General features: G+C 34.3%; 1 protein-coding gene across 1 annotated transcript in view; it reads left to right on the top strand.

Annotated features, from left to right (window-relative positions):
* The window catches only part of LOC130629051 (uncharacterized), a 33061-nt gene extending 20005 nt beyond the window's left edge, over positions 1–13056 (top strand). Inside the window, exons 24-43 of the mRNA XM_057442147.1 lie at positions 877–960; positions 1283–1353; positions 1756–1805; positions 2080–2135; positions 2423–2646; positions 2785–2888; positions 4294–4437; positions 4794–4834; positions 5071–5191; positions 5972–6088; positions 6218–6354; positions 7102–7333; positions 7554–7742; positions 7820–7891; positions 8585–8838; positions 10008–10147; positions 10524–10631; positions 10740–10950; positions 11977–12208; positions 12785–13056. Coding sequence (XP_057298130.1) covers positions 877–960; positions 1283–1353; positions 1756–1805; positions 2080–2135; positions 2423–2646; positions 2785–2888; positions 4294–4437; positions 4794–4834; positions 5071–5191; positions 5972–6088; positions 6218–6354; positions 7102–7333; positions 7554–7742; positions 7820–7891; positions 8585–8838; positions 10008–10147; positions 10524–10631; positions 10740–10950; positions 11977–12208; positions 12785–13000 — 2803 coding nt within the window. The 3' untranslated portion in view covers positions 13001–13056. The remainder of the gene's footprint in view (positions 1–876; positions 961–1282; positions 1354–1755; positions 1806–2079; positions 2136–2422; positions 2647–2784; positions 2889–4293; positions 4438–4793; positions 4835–5070; positions 5192–5971; positions 6089–6217; positions 6355–7101; positions 7334–7553; positions 7743–7819; positions 7892–8584; positions 8839–10007; positions 10148–10523; positions 10632–10739; positions 10951–11976; positions 12209–12784) is intronic.
* Positions 13057–17901: the final 4845 nt, after the last annotated feature.

A 17901-nucleotide genomic window follows, 5' to 3' on the forward strand; every position in this document is an offset into this window, starting at 1 on the left:
TTGATACTGTACAAAATTGGTTCAGGGCAAATAGATGATGGAAGCACGAGAGTATATCCCAAAAGGAAAAATCAGCAGGAGACAAGTTTAATATATTTCGGCTACTAAGTTGGAAAAACAGTAGAATGTAATTTATTTTACTTGGAGATGGAATAAGACTTATTAGGAAGAACATAGTTTTGGACCGATTATTATGTGTTTTTAGTGGAACTAGGCAATAAATTGTTTAAGAGTATTGGTTTTTTTAGTAGGAAATTGTCTGATGAAAGTCTTGATAAGAGGAGAGAACCGTTGCTTGTTTTGATTATTTGTGGCAGGCATAGGTTACATTATTATATAAAACATCTTCTAAAAACTATATTCTATATTTTATAAAACTTTTGTTTATATTTTTAATTGCCTGGAACAAATCATATGACAAAAATAAAATAATTTCAAAATTTTGCTATGGTGGTTTAATTTGCCTTGGCGGGTTTTAAAACCACAGAAAAGTAATTGCTTTGTTATAAATTAATGTACGGGAAAAGTCACGGTTAATTAGTTATCTTTATTGTTGTTATCTATTTCATTTAAATGTTTTTAAATTTTTTTTAATCACAAAAGCCCAATAAATCTTAAATAATTTTAAATATTTTTTTAATGGATTTCTGCACGGGTTTAAATAACTAAAAAATTCACAGTTACGCTTAAAACGTTAAGCATTTGACATTTCTTTGTTTGTGTTTTTAAAATGAAATGCTCAGCACTTGCCTTGTTTTTAAAAATAGTTCTTGTTTTGATTTACTGTGAAGTAGATATGAAGGTATCAATATTCTCATAACGCCAGCTCCTATAGTTGTAATGGCAGTTACGTATTATGATCATGTTTTATTTAAGGTACATCAAGCTTCATGTCAGTTTTTATAATTCTGAAGGAGTACTGGTCACTCACCCGACTGCTACTGCAAAAAATTACCTTAAGTATGGTGCAATGTCTTATTTTATTCTTTTTTCACATTTAAGCTGTTAATATACTTTAGCATCTTATAACAATGGCATTTTCGCTCAACAGTTGATTGCCAAAATTACCTTACAACAATAATGTTGAAACACATAACAACAAATGCCATCAACAAATATGACAAAAAAAAGAAAGAATTTTTTTTCTATTTTTATTTAACATTCCACTGCATTCATTGGAACTGCACAATTTAAAGAGTGTATGCAGTTGTTGATCAAAACATGTGCTAATACAAATGCTTTTCCGGCTTCTTATTCGTCTTCATCACTTTCTCTCATTTAGAACAAATTTTATATTGGATTTCATTGCTTGTGTTCCAGCTGATGTGGTAGTTTTAGCTTCTGGGAATAAAGGTAAAAATTTATTGCCTAAAAGTTATGGGTTTGATTTAGTTTTCTTTTTATGTGTTGTAATATTTCAGCTAAAAATCATCCATAAGTTTTATGCAAATTTTTGTAGGGGCTCCTAAACAATGTAATGTGTTTTATTGACATATAACGTTGCATATATCCATGGACTTGTTTATTTCTTGCATGTTTGTGCAATATGTTATTTTGGAAAAAAGAATTTTACTGATTGCGAAACTAAAAATACAGGATATCCCTTGTATTCAATCCTCCTATTGAAAGCCTTGATTATACTGTCCTTTGTGTGTTCTTATGTATGCTTATTGTTTTTACTACACCTTATATTTTTGGCTTTCAGGTGTAAATATAATTTTCTGTGCGCTTTTAATTATGATTTGTATCATTTAGTGGCTTTTGGTTACACAAAGTTGAATCGTGTCTTACATATGATTAGAGTGGTAAGATATGTTTTTCATATGCTGCACAGAGAGTTATTTTAACGTAATAATATACTGCCATTAGCTACTTTTCAATAGCACCAAACTTCGCCAATTTTTACAACCTTATTTCAGTTTGAAAATATAATTATATTGTTCAGTCATTGGCATTGGCATTGGCATTGGCATTGACATTGGCATTGAATTGAATAATATAAATATTACCATAGTAATTACGTTACTTAACCATTTCATGTGAAATGTGAATTTTAATTCTTTTATCGTTTCGTATTAGGTGCAATACTTCAATTATCTTAATGAACCAATAAGTGGTCACGCTTCGCTATACAGGTATATACGATTCTGTATATTTCTCAAAATTCGTGTGTATAACTGAAATACTTGTGGCCATCTAAAAAAGGGTTAATCAGAGGCTCTTTTTGCAGTGATTGTGACGTTTGTTAGGTAGATTGTCACAAAATGAGACCAAAACGTAGCTTTTTGTAAGAAACATTGGGAGAAAGTAAGAGAGACAAAGCAGTAAGAGATTTCATGTAGCTGCAACGTTTTGTTTTTATAACACTAGCTGTTGTATTGTAATGTTTGAAAAGCACCTGACCTAAAATCCTCTTGTTTAGGAAAATCAAATTTGCAACCTACATGATCTTACTAACCCATTTATGTGCATGTACTTGGTTTTTGATGGGATGTCCATATCGTGGCGAGATCAAAGTTAGTAGTGCAGCGGATGTATTGCACGGCCATGACCATTCAAAGCAATTGCCTCTGGGACATCTGGATTCGAATAACAACACCATATGTAATGCAAATTCATGGGCTGTTGAAAATGGCAGAAATCTTGGTAAGTGATCACAACGTGAGAGTAGTGTCATTTTCATAGTCTTAACTTACTACCTTTGACATTGTTGTGTTTTAGTTTAAAGGGAAACTACCTGTGACAATGAACTAAAAACCTTTTTTTTTTCTCTTAATGTTTCAGGTAGAGAAGATTTTTTCTACCAGTATGTCACAAGTATTTACTGGGCAGCTGCTACAACATGTTCTGTTGGATACGGAGATATACACGCGTACCTTGTCAATGAAGTAAGTACGAAAGTAAACACTAAAAGTAGTTTGTGTTTTTTACTTTCAGGAAATGTAAACTAGCCTTAAGGAAAGTCATCCAGTATTCTAGTAAGCTCGAATTGTAATTTTGTTAAGGCTACAGCTACTTGTGTTATTTTTCGTGGTCTACTTAAAAATCCAAAATGGCGATTTCAAAGGATCCAATGTTTTATTTTTTAAGGATTTTTTTAGAGTATCTTTTATACCTGAGATAATAGGATGGGCTGGCTTTTAACTTGCGTTTATATGAAGTAAAAAAAACTACTTCGGTTAGGCGGGCTGGCTCTGAACAATAAAAATATTAAATAATGTAGAACAAAAGAAATACTTTTCATAACAAAAGATTTTCATTAGTTGAGCATAATAAACTATTTCGCCTAGGCAGGCTAGCCCGCTTTGTCACTGTTTATATAAGAAAATGTTCATCTCGCCTAATGGGATCCCGCCTCTCAGAAACGAGACCTCGCCTACCAAGCCAGCCCGTTTGACTATATAAACAGATGAGCAAAAATATGAGGAATATGAGGAACAAGCGAGATCTCGGTAAACAAGCCATCCCGCCAACCGGCTCATATAAACAGCCCCTTAGACTGACGAACGTGGTATTGAGTTTACCCCACAATTTACATACACTTGCTAAAAATGCCCGCGCTGTGGACTGAACCACGGACCTTGTGGTTAAGAAGCGAACTCCATAACCACAAGGTAACGCGCCAGTAAATCAGAATGTGAAAAAATCCACCAAAATGTCTGGGGGCAAATGCCAGTTAGAACAACATTTTTTGCTTGGATAATCATGGACACAATTAATGAAACAAAAGCAGCTTTGTAGTCATTTTTTTAACGTGGACAAAAGGGTTTGCACACATGTAGGCTCTGTAGTTAGCGTATAAGATTCGCTATTGGCATACTTCAGCGCGCCTGCACAACTCTACCCATCAACCAATCACACAACAAAATTAGCGACAATTTAATATAGTCGATATATATGGAAAATATAAAGATCTCAATAATTTAATCTAATTGTACCGGATGTGTTAAGAGTGTTTTCATTTAACTCGGTGTCTCTAAGTTTAAGGGCTGTAGATAATACACGATTCGAATAATCGGCTTTGATATGTCGAATTCGAAAAATTGGATCGTGTGTCATCGCCTTAAGACGTTTGTTTCTACAGCTTTCTCTGTTTAGATAGACGTTTCTACAGGCATCTGTGTTTAGATGGATGTTTCTATGGGCGTCTCTGTTAAAATTGGTGTTTCTATGGGTGTCTCTGTTGCGATGGGTGTTTCCACGAGCATCTCTGTTGAGATGGGTGTCTCTGTTTAGAGGGTTTTTATGGGCGTCTGAGTGTAAATGGGTGTTTCTACTGATATCTTTGCTTAGATGGGTGTCTCCCTGATCTGCATGATTGTGGGTGTTGTTTTCTATGGTTACGTTGTTGCCAGCGCAGCTGCTTCTCTAGCCAATGCTGACGTGCAGAGATCAAGGTACCAACAGAAGTTAGACACAATCAACCGGTTTCTAAAGGTAGGTTGGTTCCACATGTGCGTATAAAAATTTGATCTAATTTTTCTCTTAAGTTAGTATATTTTGCAAGCTGGGAGATCAGTTTAGCATGTGAGGGGACGTAAAGCTACACTTTGTGTATGCGTTCACCAGCAATTTTGTTCGCAGTGCAGAATTTGAAATAAACTTTTTTACATTTGCGTTATTCAAACAACACTTTAATGCAGAAGCCTATTTTCCGAAAAACTGATTTTTTAAACATGCCCAATTTAATCTGAACCTAATCTTTATTCAAACCAGTTTTTGCACTGTATCTTGAGCGTAACATTCTGTCTAGTTGCAGCGAGCAATGTGTTTTAATGTTTACTAAATTTTAGGAGCAAAATGTTACACCAAGTTTAGAAAAGAGAGTAAAAGGGTAATTCTTTAGTGTTTTAGTATAGTCGTTAATTTAAGTTCATTTTTTTCACCTTTTGAGTTACTTTGAGTTAGATAATAGAGTTTGTAAATTCCTTTTAATCTAGTTTTAAAGCTTTAGTTGGAGACTTGTTTGATTATTGGCTGGGTTTTTTTGTGTGTTTTTTTTTTTTTTTTATTATTTGTTTTGTTGAATTTAAATTAACTGAAATGACCTATACCTCGCATTGATTTTAGGTTTTATGAGTTTCTATGGAGCAGAAATAAGGGCGTCGACTTGGAAAATTTGTTTCAAGGATTACCCATTTCGTTGCAAGCTGATATCACACTCTCCCTGTACAAAGATATTATTGAATCTGTACGTGCTAAATATTTTTTTGATATTTTGTTTTATATTATATCTGCCACGTGATGTTCATTCTGTCAAAATATAACTCCGTTAAGGTCATTTCATTGATCTTCCATAGCACTCGTTAGAATTCGTTTGCATGAGACTGAAGGAATATCCTAGCAAAGTGAAATTCCTTAGTACGGTAGAAAAGTGCAACAAAATATTTCGCCTTCGTACGACCAGCATGCGCATGGAAGTATGCACTTGAAAATTTCACACTAATTTGAAATTTTACTTTGTTCAATGTGGTTGAAGCGAATGTCGCATAAAGTGAGATTCACTTTGCACGAAGTAGTAAAACTTATAAAGAGTCGTAAGGAACACAATATGGACTAAAGTGTCTCAAACCACTTTCAGTTCACTTTCTTTTCTTATGTAAACGGCCCCAGCTGGTAGATATTACAGTTATTACCTGTGCGAGCAGACAATAAGCGATAACATTTAAAGTAAGCAGTCTTATTGGTTGAATTGTGTTTGATTATTGTGCAATTCGGTTATTATTCGCAATTAATGCCTGCTGTGATGTCGCGAAGACGTTCAAATCAAATTTAACTATGCGATTGCTGATTGTTAACAAAAAAACGAAACTATGGAAAGTTTAAGAAAATGACTTACAACAAAGACTAACTATACAACAGGATGACGCCTAAACAATCTTAAAAAATCGATTTAATCCTGGAAAATTTTCTCGATCTTATGTTAGTTTTCACTTGTTTCCGACTAGTTGTTTTTGTATTTGTTATGTAGGTACCACTATTTCAAGGGACAGAACTCGGCTTCACGAAAATGCTATCCTTGTATATCCAACCACTCCTGGTTCCAAAAGGTGAATACATTGTGCGTAAAGGCGACATTGGAGAAGAAGTAAGTTTATTATGAATACACCTTTTAATGATGTTGTTTATTTTTAACATCTCTTATGGACGCAGCATATTTTTAGGATATTTTTATAAAAGAAGTTATCAATGCAATTTTTCTTTACCCTTGTTTTAGATGTTTTTTATCAATAAAGGCGTGGTGGAAGTTGTTTCGGAACATGAAGTACCGATCGTTTTCGATACCATGTCTCCTGGAAGATTCTTTGGAGAGATCAGCACAATTTTCAGTTGCCCAAGAACAGCATCAATTAGGTATAACTTTGTGGCTTCGACACCTGAACAGACAAGGAGATCAAATAAAAAGATACTATACTGGCTGTCCTTTTTTCTTCTCCGTTTTCTGATTATTTGAAATAGAGGCAAAAAGAGACCAAACGTTTTTTAAATAAAACATATTTTTTCTTGTACCTGGAAATTCTTCATAAAAGATAAATCATAAAAATAGCCTTGCATATATGTAAGTTAATTAGTATAGTTATCCTGTACATTAGCTTCTCAAATGCTGCAAAGATGGTGGAGATATCGAGATATCACAAATTGATGCACAGCTCCGGCTGTCTTTGTGATATCTCGTGGGTACGTGTTAGTAGAGAGGTATTTTGCAAGGAGGACTTACGTCTTGCCCTTATGGTATTTTGCAAGGAGGTAGTATCCTTGTCTCGTCTACTACATGTGCTAGAGAGATAGCATCGGATCGATATCGATCAGTCGGTAGAGCAATCGCCCGGCAAGTGACAGTGGTTTAGATCGATTCATCATCTATGCATCGCTAAGGAAGCTAATGTGCAGGTTTACTTATAGAAATCGGCAATCTGTTATTAAAATTTGGTGAGATCTATTTGTTTTTGGTGTGTACTGACCTTTTTTGTGTTTGCTTTCAAATTTGTTAAAGTGAAAGTATTTGCCCCGTAATGAGCTAAATAGACTAAGAAATTGCGGCTTTATTGACAAAGGTTTTGCTGAATTTTATAAAACTGCTCTTCTGTTGCGTTTGTACAGGGCGCAGACAAACGCAGACGTGTTTGTGTTGAAGAAAAAAGATTTGGACGTTGTGTTGAGTTATTATCCACAAATCAAAAAACAGATCATCGAAACAGCAGAAGAACGCCAAAACATGGTGAAGCAACGTGCGCTGGCTGCACAGGCCAAGAAAAAAGAAGAAGAAGATCGAAAAAAAGAGGAAAGTGAGAATCAAGAAAACAACGCTGCTTCAGGATCTGATTTAACTGAAGTAAGTTGAAAGTTTCGCCTTCAAAACAAATTAATATTTTTTTCATTGAAATATATTTGTATGCGTAACTGAGGAAAAAATTTTGGGTGGAGATTCTGCGTGCTCGGTAAAGGTGAAGAAAAGCTAAATAACTTTCTGAGATAAATTTCCTTGTAGAATGTAGGTGTGTCGTGATACTTTTCTTATCATAGTCAGTATGTAACAAGTTTATTTTTCACAGGATATTGAGCAAATCGATGTTGAATCCGCACCTACTCTACTTCAAAGATGTGTTGAGCTGCTTCGAACAAAGAAGAAACAAATAAGAGAGATGATGAAGTTTGTCATAGATACCGACAGCAAGGCACGTCACATTGCGGAAGTAAACGCTTTCTTAATATTCGTGACTTTTCTAACTTCGACTTACATGGTGAGTATATTTTACTGTTGTTGATTTTAGAATTACACAATCTCACTTTACGCATGATGTGCCATTGTTGTTTTTAGGCTACCTTCCAACACCACCCAACGTTCTTAATTGTGTTTAATTTAGTTACTGAAGTCTCCTTTTACGTGGAGGTAACTTATTTTACTTCCTAAAATCTAAATTTCTAACCTCAGTCACGCCTAACAAAACCTAAAAAATGTTCTCTCGCCAGAATCATACATAAGTTGGTGAAGAATCTAGAAAATATGTGAGATATATGATAATTTTCCTATTTTAAATAAAAGTCTTCTTCAATGTGAATCTCTCTGTAGTCACAGAAAAACTATTCTCTGGAATGAAGAGCACTAGCTTCCACACTGACAAAAGAATAACTGAACCGTGAATATTTATGTCCGTTTCTTGAAAATTATGATTTATTTTAACCAATTTCAAAAATTCAAAATTCAACCATTCATTTAACTGAGTTTCAAGTAAATCACAACAACAAGTCTTTTCACGTTTAATACTTCAACGTCAGCTTGAACAGAAAAATCTTGAGATGCCCAGTCTCATCTTTACGTGTGAAGTCATGATAGCGGCAAAGAAGAACCATTCGATAAAGCTGGGTGAATAAATAAAAACAAAATGTTCGAACATTTTACTGACTGGTGTTGTCCATATTCGTGAATTTCGGGAAACATCTTTATCAATAAAACTGTAATTGGTAATTAAAATTAATATGGACATAAATAGATTGTTAGGATTTTTCAAATTTCAAACAAGAGTCATCAACAAGTGGCTTACATTGACAATTATGATGTAAAACGTTATTTCCTTTATTTTAGATCTTCCTGAAGTTTCATATGAGTTTTTACACTCCAACTGGTGAAAAAATTACTTTGCTCAACGAAATCACTAAAAACTACCTTCATGGGCAATTCCGTTTCGACGCCGTCGCCAACTTTCCGCTTCAAGTGTTTTGTTTCGCCTCTTCAACAAACCGACTCAAGTACTATTCTTATTTCAATCTTCTGCACGTGTTACGATTCAAGCGACTCCGAGACTGGTTTGAAGATTACTTAAAGAAACTCAACATCAAGTGAGTCTGAGCAAATGGTGATAGCTATTTCCTCCCTTCATATGCGCCCTAACAGTTTAAACATGTGTATTAAGGGGGCGTTGAATGGGTGTCGCATCTAACTTTTAAATACGCAATTTTACCTTTGACACGTCTATTATGTTAAACCCATCTTCTAGAATGAGTGAAGAAATAAAATGTCAGTAATACCTGTCATTACTTCTTGAGGATACAGCAAATTTTTTTAAAAACAGCTGTAATGTGTGTTTTGTCCTATCAAACTCCCATAAAACATACAAAACTTGGTAACTTTTTAAAAACGCTATAATGACTTGCTGTCAGTTGATGTTGCATTGAAGTAATTTATTTCAATTCCACTGTTCCAAATGTCTGAGTAAATGAAATCATTTCTCCTCTGGGTTTTACCATGGTAGTTACCTGGGATCTGCTTGATGACATTCTCACTTGGGATGTAACGCCCGCTATTTAAGATTTATGGTTTCCCCCCTGCTCTTTATTCCAAGCTCTGGCTTTTAGGGGATATCTTCTACTTTTGAGTAAATATTGCAATAGAGCTGACTAAAAAGTATGCCTGCATATAACCAGTTCAATTTACCACATTCACTGAATTTACTTCTTGAAATTTACGAGAATAACTTTTCCAGTTTATATATGATTTTAGTAGCCAGATTGATTAGTTAAATAAACATGCTAAAATATTGACACAAGATCCATTTAAGACAATGTGACCAGGTAGTGCGTCAAAAGCAGCTAATACTGTTACCATTTGCATTCTGAGATAGCTTGGCAACAATCTATTTTCTTTTTTTTCTTTTCTTTTTTTTGATAGTTTTTTCTAAGAGCTACTAAATGTGATAGGTAATATCTCGAATTCGTCAAAATTGATAACTGTGATAAAGGTACTCGCTAAACGTGCCTGCGCTGTGGACCGAACAAAGGACCTTTTGATTACGAAGCGAACTCTATAACCACTAGGCCTCGCTCATATATAGGAAAGACAAATATTGTGTTTTTTAACCATGCCTGGCAGTTACACTTTGTTTAACTTACGCTAGAATTATGCCATTTGTGTAGGGACAATATGTATCAATATTATTTGCAACTCAGGTAATATTTAGGTGCGAGATAGCCCTTAATACATTTCTATGATTTATACTGTTTTCCAATAGCGTGTTGCTGATTCGTATGGTTGAAAATTTGGTGCAAATCTTTGTTTCGCTTCAAACATTGGCTTGTGTGTGGTATGGTATTGCATGTCCAGGCGCTGTGTGCAGTAAAGATTCCTGGGTGGGAGATAGAGAAAACACAGGTATATTCCATAGAAGTCTCGTATTCGTGTTAGTTATTGCATATATTAATTCCAGTTCAATGGACCTGTTGCTTAACTCCATTCGCATTAATTTCGCACGGCAAGTGTAATTTCGGTAAATTTTTGTGCAGGGGCGTTTACGTAAAAAAGTTCACTATAACAAAAGGAAATGGTGCTCCCACCCACACTTCTCGGCCATTCAGTAAATCGTGTGAATTCATTTTTGTGCACACTCCTAAAATGCTTTTTTGCATTTTCTACAGTTTTTACTTGTTTGCTTCGAGTCTGATCATTAGCGACCTTATCTACGCATGCGGGAAAATAAAATGTTCGCAATTACATCTTCTTTTCGGAGTAAAAATTGTTTATTTTGCAGAAAAGTACACTTATATTGACAACTATGTTGAATGTTTGTACTGGGCGTTGGCTACGATGACGTCAACCGGTTATGGTGATATCCATGCGACAAACAACATTGAAAAAGGTAGCTACAAAAGTTGTTTTAAAACCCCATGCGACACGTGACACGTTTACACGTGGATGTTTTGTATGTAAAAATGTTAAGTTTCGACTCGTATCCATTTTCTTCTAGTGGTTGCAGCTGTTACCATGGTGACTGGTAAGCTGGTATTCGGTTTTGTATTGGGAAGTGTTGCGTCCACCATGGCCAATGCGGAAGCGTTGCGTGTGAAATTTGAAGAACGCTTTGCGGCTGTGCAGCATCACATGAAAGAACAGAAAATGCCCTTAAACCTTCAAGCTCGAGTAGTTAACTTCTTTGAATACATCTGGAGGCGAAACCAGTTAGTATTTCTATATGTTAATCTTAGTTTCTGGACCGACCCTAGCCAAAAAATATAAACTTTGACCAAATGCAATATTGCCACAGAACCTTGAAAACACAGAGAATTCAGGAATAAATGCCAAAGCAGCATACAAGCCAGAAAGTGATCTTGGGAAAGACTTTATTTAGACTAGACCGTTTATTTCGGGTCCATAAGTATATTTTCGTTTTTTTTTTTTTACTAAAAAATATGACTTCTTTTATCCTTTTCCCTCCGTACACAAATTACGAAAATTAGTTGTATAACATTAAGCAACCCTCAAGCAACTTAAATGTAAATATTGACTAAAAAAGAAGTGACCTTAAATCTTACTAACAAAAGTTAATTTCCATGCGCCTCTGGGTACACTACGTCAGTCCTTACAGGCTTGTGAGCTATTAGGCAGAAAAATACTGTCCAGAGCAATTGGGCATAATTGTTGTCCGTATGATAATCTTTAAGCTGAGTTGTTGAATCAAAACCTAAAATACTGGATGTTTTTTTTTTTGCAGTGTGTAGATTGTGGGTCATATCTTTTAAAACTTTTCACTAAAATCAGGGAAATCCCAGCAAAAAGAAAACATCTTACTGCAACCCCCGACATAATATATTGGAAGAAAAGGGGGGATTTCAATGACTGCAGCCGTAAGCAATCAACTCCGAACTTTCCCTTTCAATATAAACAGCAGATTTAGCATCTTAAGTTATTTGTTTAGAATTAAAATCTTTAAAAATGTTAATTTCTCCAGAGGCTCACCCTGTTCCATTTCCACAATAATTCGACCCTTTGTGGAGCGGAGTGTTCTATAATTTGGCCTTTCCATGTAAAACTTTTGCAGCCTGTCGGTTGCGGAGCACTAGTCAAGTGATGCTGTTAGCCCATTTTTAAAAGGATTAAAAAACGGAGAATTTCCCAAATACTATTCCGGAGTTGTAGCGACACTGTTGATAACAGGAAATAATATGTTACTTACTTAAATTCTGCATATGTTTTTATCATTTTAGCGGCTCAAGTAACGAGGCTTTGTTCAACAATTTGCCGCCCTGTTTACACGCTGAGTTATGTTTGGAACTGACTGGTGACGTCATGAAAAATGTACCGCTGTTTCAAGGCTGCGAGCTGCCATTTATACGTCAGTTGTGTACCAAGGCTGAGCTTATACAGTTCCATAAGGGAGAGTTGATCACGTGTAAAGGCGATATAGGTCATGAAATGTATTTTGTAAAACGTGGAAAGGTACGCATAGTTCTGGACTGTTTCCTTTTTTAATCTGGGGATATGTCGGGTACCTTTTACCCTTTTTTTGTACTTCTGAATTTCTCAGAACTGCGAGTGATTTTTTAAAGGGTTTGAGTGGAATTGTGCTGACTGACTATTTTCACGTGGTTAGCATGATCAAGAAAACGTGTTCAAAAATGTGATCTCAATTATCAAGAATAAAAAATTGACAAGAGTTATTTTATGACTCATCGAAATTCGAACGTTGCAGCAAGGTCGATAAAAATTTATCACAGTTGTTATCTTTAGCTTAAAATTTCGCGCTTGAGTCAGCATGACTTGTTATTTGCCGACAGACAGAAAACGGTTATTAATATAGAGATCTCGTTAGCCTGTGGAGAATTCACCGGAGTTTGCCTGTCACAATAAAAGTCAATAGAAATATTTCGCATTTGTTATTTGTAGTTTAAGGGTTTCGTGGATTAGAGATTAATTGCTGAAAAAACGACAGTCTATTTTTTATTCTTCCCAAATTTAATGGGAAGAATTCTATACTTCGTCTTATTAGCAGAAGCTTATTATGAATGTCTTCAGGTGGAAGTTGTTCAAGAACACAGCTCACAAATATTAATAGAAGGTGGACATTTCGGTGACGATTCTCTTGTTATCAACGTCCCTCGGAAGAACGATATACGTGCTGTTACACATGTTGATATGTTTTGTTTGCGAACTGTTGATTTGGAGTCGACTTTTTCTTCATACCCTGCAGAAGAAGAAAGAGTTAGGCGCAATGCTTATGAAATGTATTGAGTCGTATCAATGCTTGATTTTTAGTGTATTTTAGTTATAATATATATAGTTAAATTAATGTTGTCTTTTTGGTGGTTTGTAGTTTCTTTTTTAGCATTTTTCCCACTTACCTCCCCCGAAAAAACAAGTTTATTTGATATGAAAGATCTTGAAAAGTTGTCTATGCTTGTCATAATATATACCACTGCAACTGCTTACCTTCGTTCTTTGTTATAAATATGGTTGTCATCATTTGGTGACATGTTTTTTGCCATAAATTAAATTCCAAACACGGCCTAAGAATATGCACGCAGTCACACCAAAACTCCTGAGTTCAAAAGCGCTAGTCCAGTCATTTTAGCGTAAAACAGGAGCCCACATAGATGTACGTATTCACGGAATTCGCCATTTCGTATGCAACGCTTGCGTTTACTAAGACACCCACCTTTATTTTTGTGCACGTATTTTTAATTATATTTACCATTCCTTCAATCAATCTTTGTTTGGATTCAAATTCTTATCATTTCAAAATCCGTATTTTTTTATACGCTGGGCTTTTTCTGTTGTTTTTAAATGAAATTTCGGAGATTCATGTGCTGACTCTCAGTTTATTTAGAATAATTGCTAAAATGGATGCACTAAAAGAGTTATGTTTTTTGCGGGTGGGGATGACGTCACATTTATGCAAGGCGTTGATGTGCGCAGTTAGAACGCAGAAGTGAATTTTCCTTCAGAATTTTAATTTCCTTTTTTTCACGCGTGTTGATATATATAAATGACGAAATACTTTGTGACGTAAGCATATGAATATATTAAGCTTGTTTTCTTTATATTTCGTTTTAATATTTCAACATTGATTTTAAAGAAACCTGTAATATAAACATTGTGAAATTTTTTTATCTTTGCTTTTAATGAAAGCTGTGATTTCATGAACGGTAATAGTTGAATTCTCACCAACTTTGTGCCCTGACATTTTGCACAAGGTAGTCTGGGCAAGAAGAGATGATGGTAAAGATGTCAAAACTTTACCTAAGCCTCGCTATCTTATTATGGAAATCAACATAGAAAGTTTTGTTAAGCTTAAGTGAAAAAACTTAGCAGTGTTTGACCAAACTCCTTTTCGGCGCCTCCTAGATTTTTTTATATCGTGAACGGTGTAAAAGAATCTGGGAGCAAAGTTGGTCCTTAAATGATGATTTATTACATGTCGAAAAAGTAAAACCCAAAATGTACTTTTAAACATGTTAGTCAACAACCTCATCCCCAGGGCTCTTTTACGCCAATGTTTTTATTTCGTGTCCCGTCAGATATCATAGGCGTGGAAGAGCGCTGGGAAATTTCCAAAGATGATTTATTGACTTCCTTACAGCTTGCTCTTTTCATTTCAACAACAAAGGTGAGTTTTGAATTTTTTAAGAAGACTAAGCACGAATTTAAAAACCGAACAGCTGAAGAAATTTTCTTATATATTTTTTATTTACTTACTAATTAGTTTTTTTATCCATATTATTATGAATACAAAAACATAGCGCCACATCCCAACAAACTTTAAAAAGAACAAAGAAAACAAAATTAGGACCCAGGCCACATAGATAAATCTTATGATACTGTATTGTCAGAAAGCTTGGGCTAAAGGTTGTCTTTGCGTGCAAAGCATGAGATAAAGAAAAATGATTTAAGTGAAGATTTCAGCAATGTTAGATTCTTATACAATCCAAAAAATCAGAAGATTTATCAAGATGATGAAATACTTGAAGCGTATGAAAAGTCAAAATTATCACGAGAAGTATTTTTTGCTGATCTGGAGTTGTTGTTCTTTTTTAATTCTTATTACAGAAAAAAGCTAAGCAGGATGAAATGTGAGTCTTGACAACTTTTTCAAAAATTAAGTTTTTTTAATAAATTTTAGTTGTACCATGTACATGCACATGTCAATTACAGTTTTTAGTATTATTGATCAGCGTGGTTCTAGTTACAGTTTTTAGTGTTATTGACCAACCTGATTCTAGCTTTCAATAATTACGTAAAAACAAAATTATATTTTTAATATAACTGACCAGCATGGTCACATTTTGCTTAGCGTTTTTTACTGGAGCCTGATCATGATGGAAATTGAATTTGTAAAGAACTAGTTTATTTGCAATTGAGAGAAAGTGTAAACATTATTGAACTTAAACAAACACAAAATGAAGTATTTATTGTGATTCACATGAGTTAATATAAAAATTGTGAAAAAAATTCCCTTTAAAACTTGGTTAAATAATATATAATATAAAGTCATAGTCTGGAAGAAGAAGAAAAATAAGAAGAAGAAGAAGAGGTAGAAGAAGAAGAGGGGGACTGTTAATGTATACCTTGCTGAACAGTAAAACATAACTCGTACTCAGGGTTTTTGCCGGTTTGATATGAGAGAGGACGGCAAAATGGCAAAGAACCCTGGGGACGAGGTTGACACAATTCCCTTTTTTCTGGTTACCTTTTTTTCTGGTTACCTTTTTTTATAGCTATATATCTTATTCTATTGTTGTGATCTCATTTCTACGCTTTTCTGCCTTCATTATCACCATCGGATAGTGATGGGGGTAATGAAGGCAAAATTTGAAAATGGAATTTGGGACCTCACTGCCTCTAAAAATGATTGTTCTTCCCAAAACAACATCCAGATTTCGTGAACAAATCAATGCGTTTAGTTTGTTATTCAATAGCCTATTTCATCGATCACGGAACTATTTTGAATTCGCTTGCGTTCAAAAAATTGAGACACAGTGTGGCAATAAAAAATGTTGAAACTCAGATTTAAGAAAATATTAAAAAATTACTCAGTTGGAGCATTTTTTAAAAAAAATAAATAAATTTTCATTTTTGTTTTAAAGTACACAAATAGCAACAATTGAGGTTGAAAAAGGATGAAAAAAAATAAATATATACGACGTCAACCTCGTCCCCAGGGCATCTTGTATCTTTACTGATATCGGGACGCCGTCCCGGTTATCGCAAAAAGACCACAGGCGCTGGGAACGAGGTTGATACCACGTGCGTAGATGCATCTTGGAGAAAGTAGGCATATATAAAAAGTAAAGAGGAATAAAAATATTCTATTAAACTTCTGTGTCGCATAATTATACGGCAACCGTCTAAGGAATATCTGTCCAAAAAATGGATGCGTTTAATATCGTTTACGATTTGTATGCTTAATTGCATGCATAACACATTCAAAGAAAAGATTTTAGTTTAGATGATTCTTACCGAAATAACTTTAAACATATAAATATATTTATAAAACTGTAAAAGAAAGATTAAAAATTAAAATACTTTTTTTAACAACAGTGTCGATCTAAACATAGAGATATAAAAGACACTGAAATCAAGAGGTTACTAGCTTATTGCACAAAAGAAAAGCTTGATGTGGTTGGATTGGCTTATTTATTCAATAACCCCTTTTTACTGTAAGAAACTTTGACTTTAGTCTGAACCGTTTTTATTTTCAGTTTAAAATTCACTCTCGTCCCCAGACGTCTTTAAAGTACTCGAAAGTACTTTCGAGGTTTTTCTTAAAGATCTCTGGGGTCGAGAATGTTTAAAATTATTTTTCCTTTTTTCGTTTATTTTAAGCTTATTTTTAATTTTTTTTAGATAAATAGATATAGTTATTTCGCTGTTATATAAATGTTACAGGTTAAGATTTAATATATACAAAAATGGCTGGAGCAAAAAGAAGGCACGAGTTATCACCAAACCCCGTTTTTAGGCAAAAAGTAAGAGGGTTAAAATAATATTAAATATAGATATCATGTAACGATATCGATTAAAAAAATGACTGAAAATTTGAGAGTTTTGTTTGTTTAAATTGCATCAGATAAAAAAGTATTCCAAAGGTGTGGTCCCCTATGTCTAATTGAAAATGTGCTAGATTTTAATAAAATTTTTGGTACTTTAAAATTATGTTTTCAAAATCTGGTATTATATTTTTGTTGTATTAAACCAATACCTTGAAAGATATCTATTCAGTTCCCATGTGTTTTTTTTCAGTAAAAGAAAATATTAACAAAATCTCATCCTTGCCATTGTTCTTGGTTCTTTTTTTTCAGACATTCCCAGCCTCATTGTTCTTATAAAATTGTTCTTACAAATAAGCGTTGTTATGAATTGTTATTATGCTGAAAAGAAATCAAATTTTGATGACATATTTTCTTGACATTAGTTTTTTACAAAGGTCGGAGTGTGGTTCATATCATAATTATTTAGTTAAGATGGAATATCAATGCTTTTCTCTATAAGAATATGTTTCATAAAAACATGAGCCTGGTATCTGAGGTTAGAAACGATGGGTTTTTTGTTTGAAACAATAATGAAATGTTCCTACATACAAAAAAAGCGTGTAGTCAATGCATAAATGACTTTTAGGAACATATTTTTTTCCAGATCTGGTATGAATTTATATACTCGTAAGATTACAAGACTAAACGAGAGTTCTTTCATAAATCTTGTTTAGAGGTTAACTGTAAGTGTATTCACGTGTGTAGCACTGCCATGATGTTGCACATTAACGAAACCATGACAACAAACAGTATGTCTTATGGCGCGCAACGGTAATTGGAGACTTGTGTGAAAAAAGCATTTAGAAGATATGATTGAGGAAAGTTTATGTAATAGTTGAGTTGTCATAAAATATGTGCGAAATAACATTATCGGGAAAAAACAACACTACGACAAAGTTGTGACGACAACAGCGACGACGATCACGATGGTAAAGACAAAAGCAAAAACAACGGCGACGACAATAACGATGGTTACGACAACGGCAAAACAACGGCGACGACGATGACGATGGTTACGACAACGGAAAAACAACGGCGACGAAGATAACCATGGTGACGACAACGGAAAAATAACGGCAACGAAGATAACGATGGTGACGACAA

This window comes from Hydractinia symbiolongicarpus, chromosome 15 (assembly GCF_029227915.1).
Source record: "Hydractinia symbiolongicarpus strain clone_291-10 chromosome 15, HSymV2.1, whole genome shotgun sequence".
NCBI classification, from domain to species: Eukaryota; Metazoa; Cnidaria; class Hydrozoa; order Anthoathecata; family Hydractiniidae; genus Hydractinia; species Hydractinia symbiolongicarpus.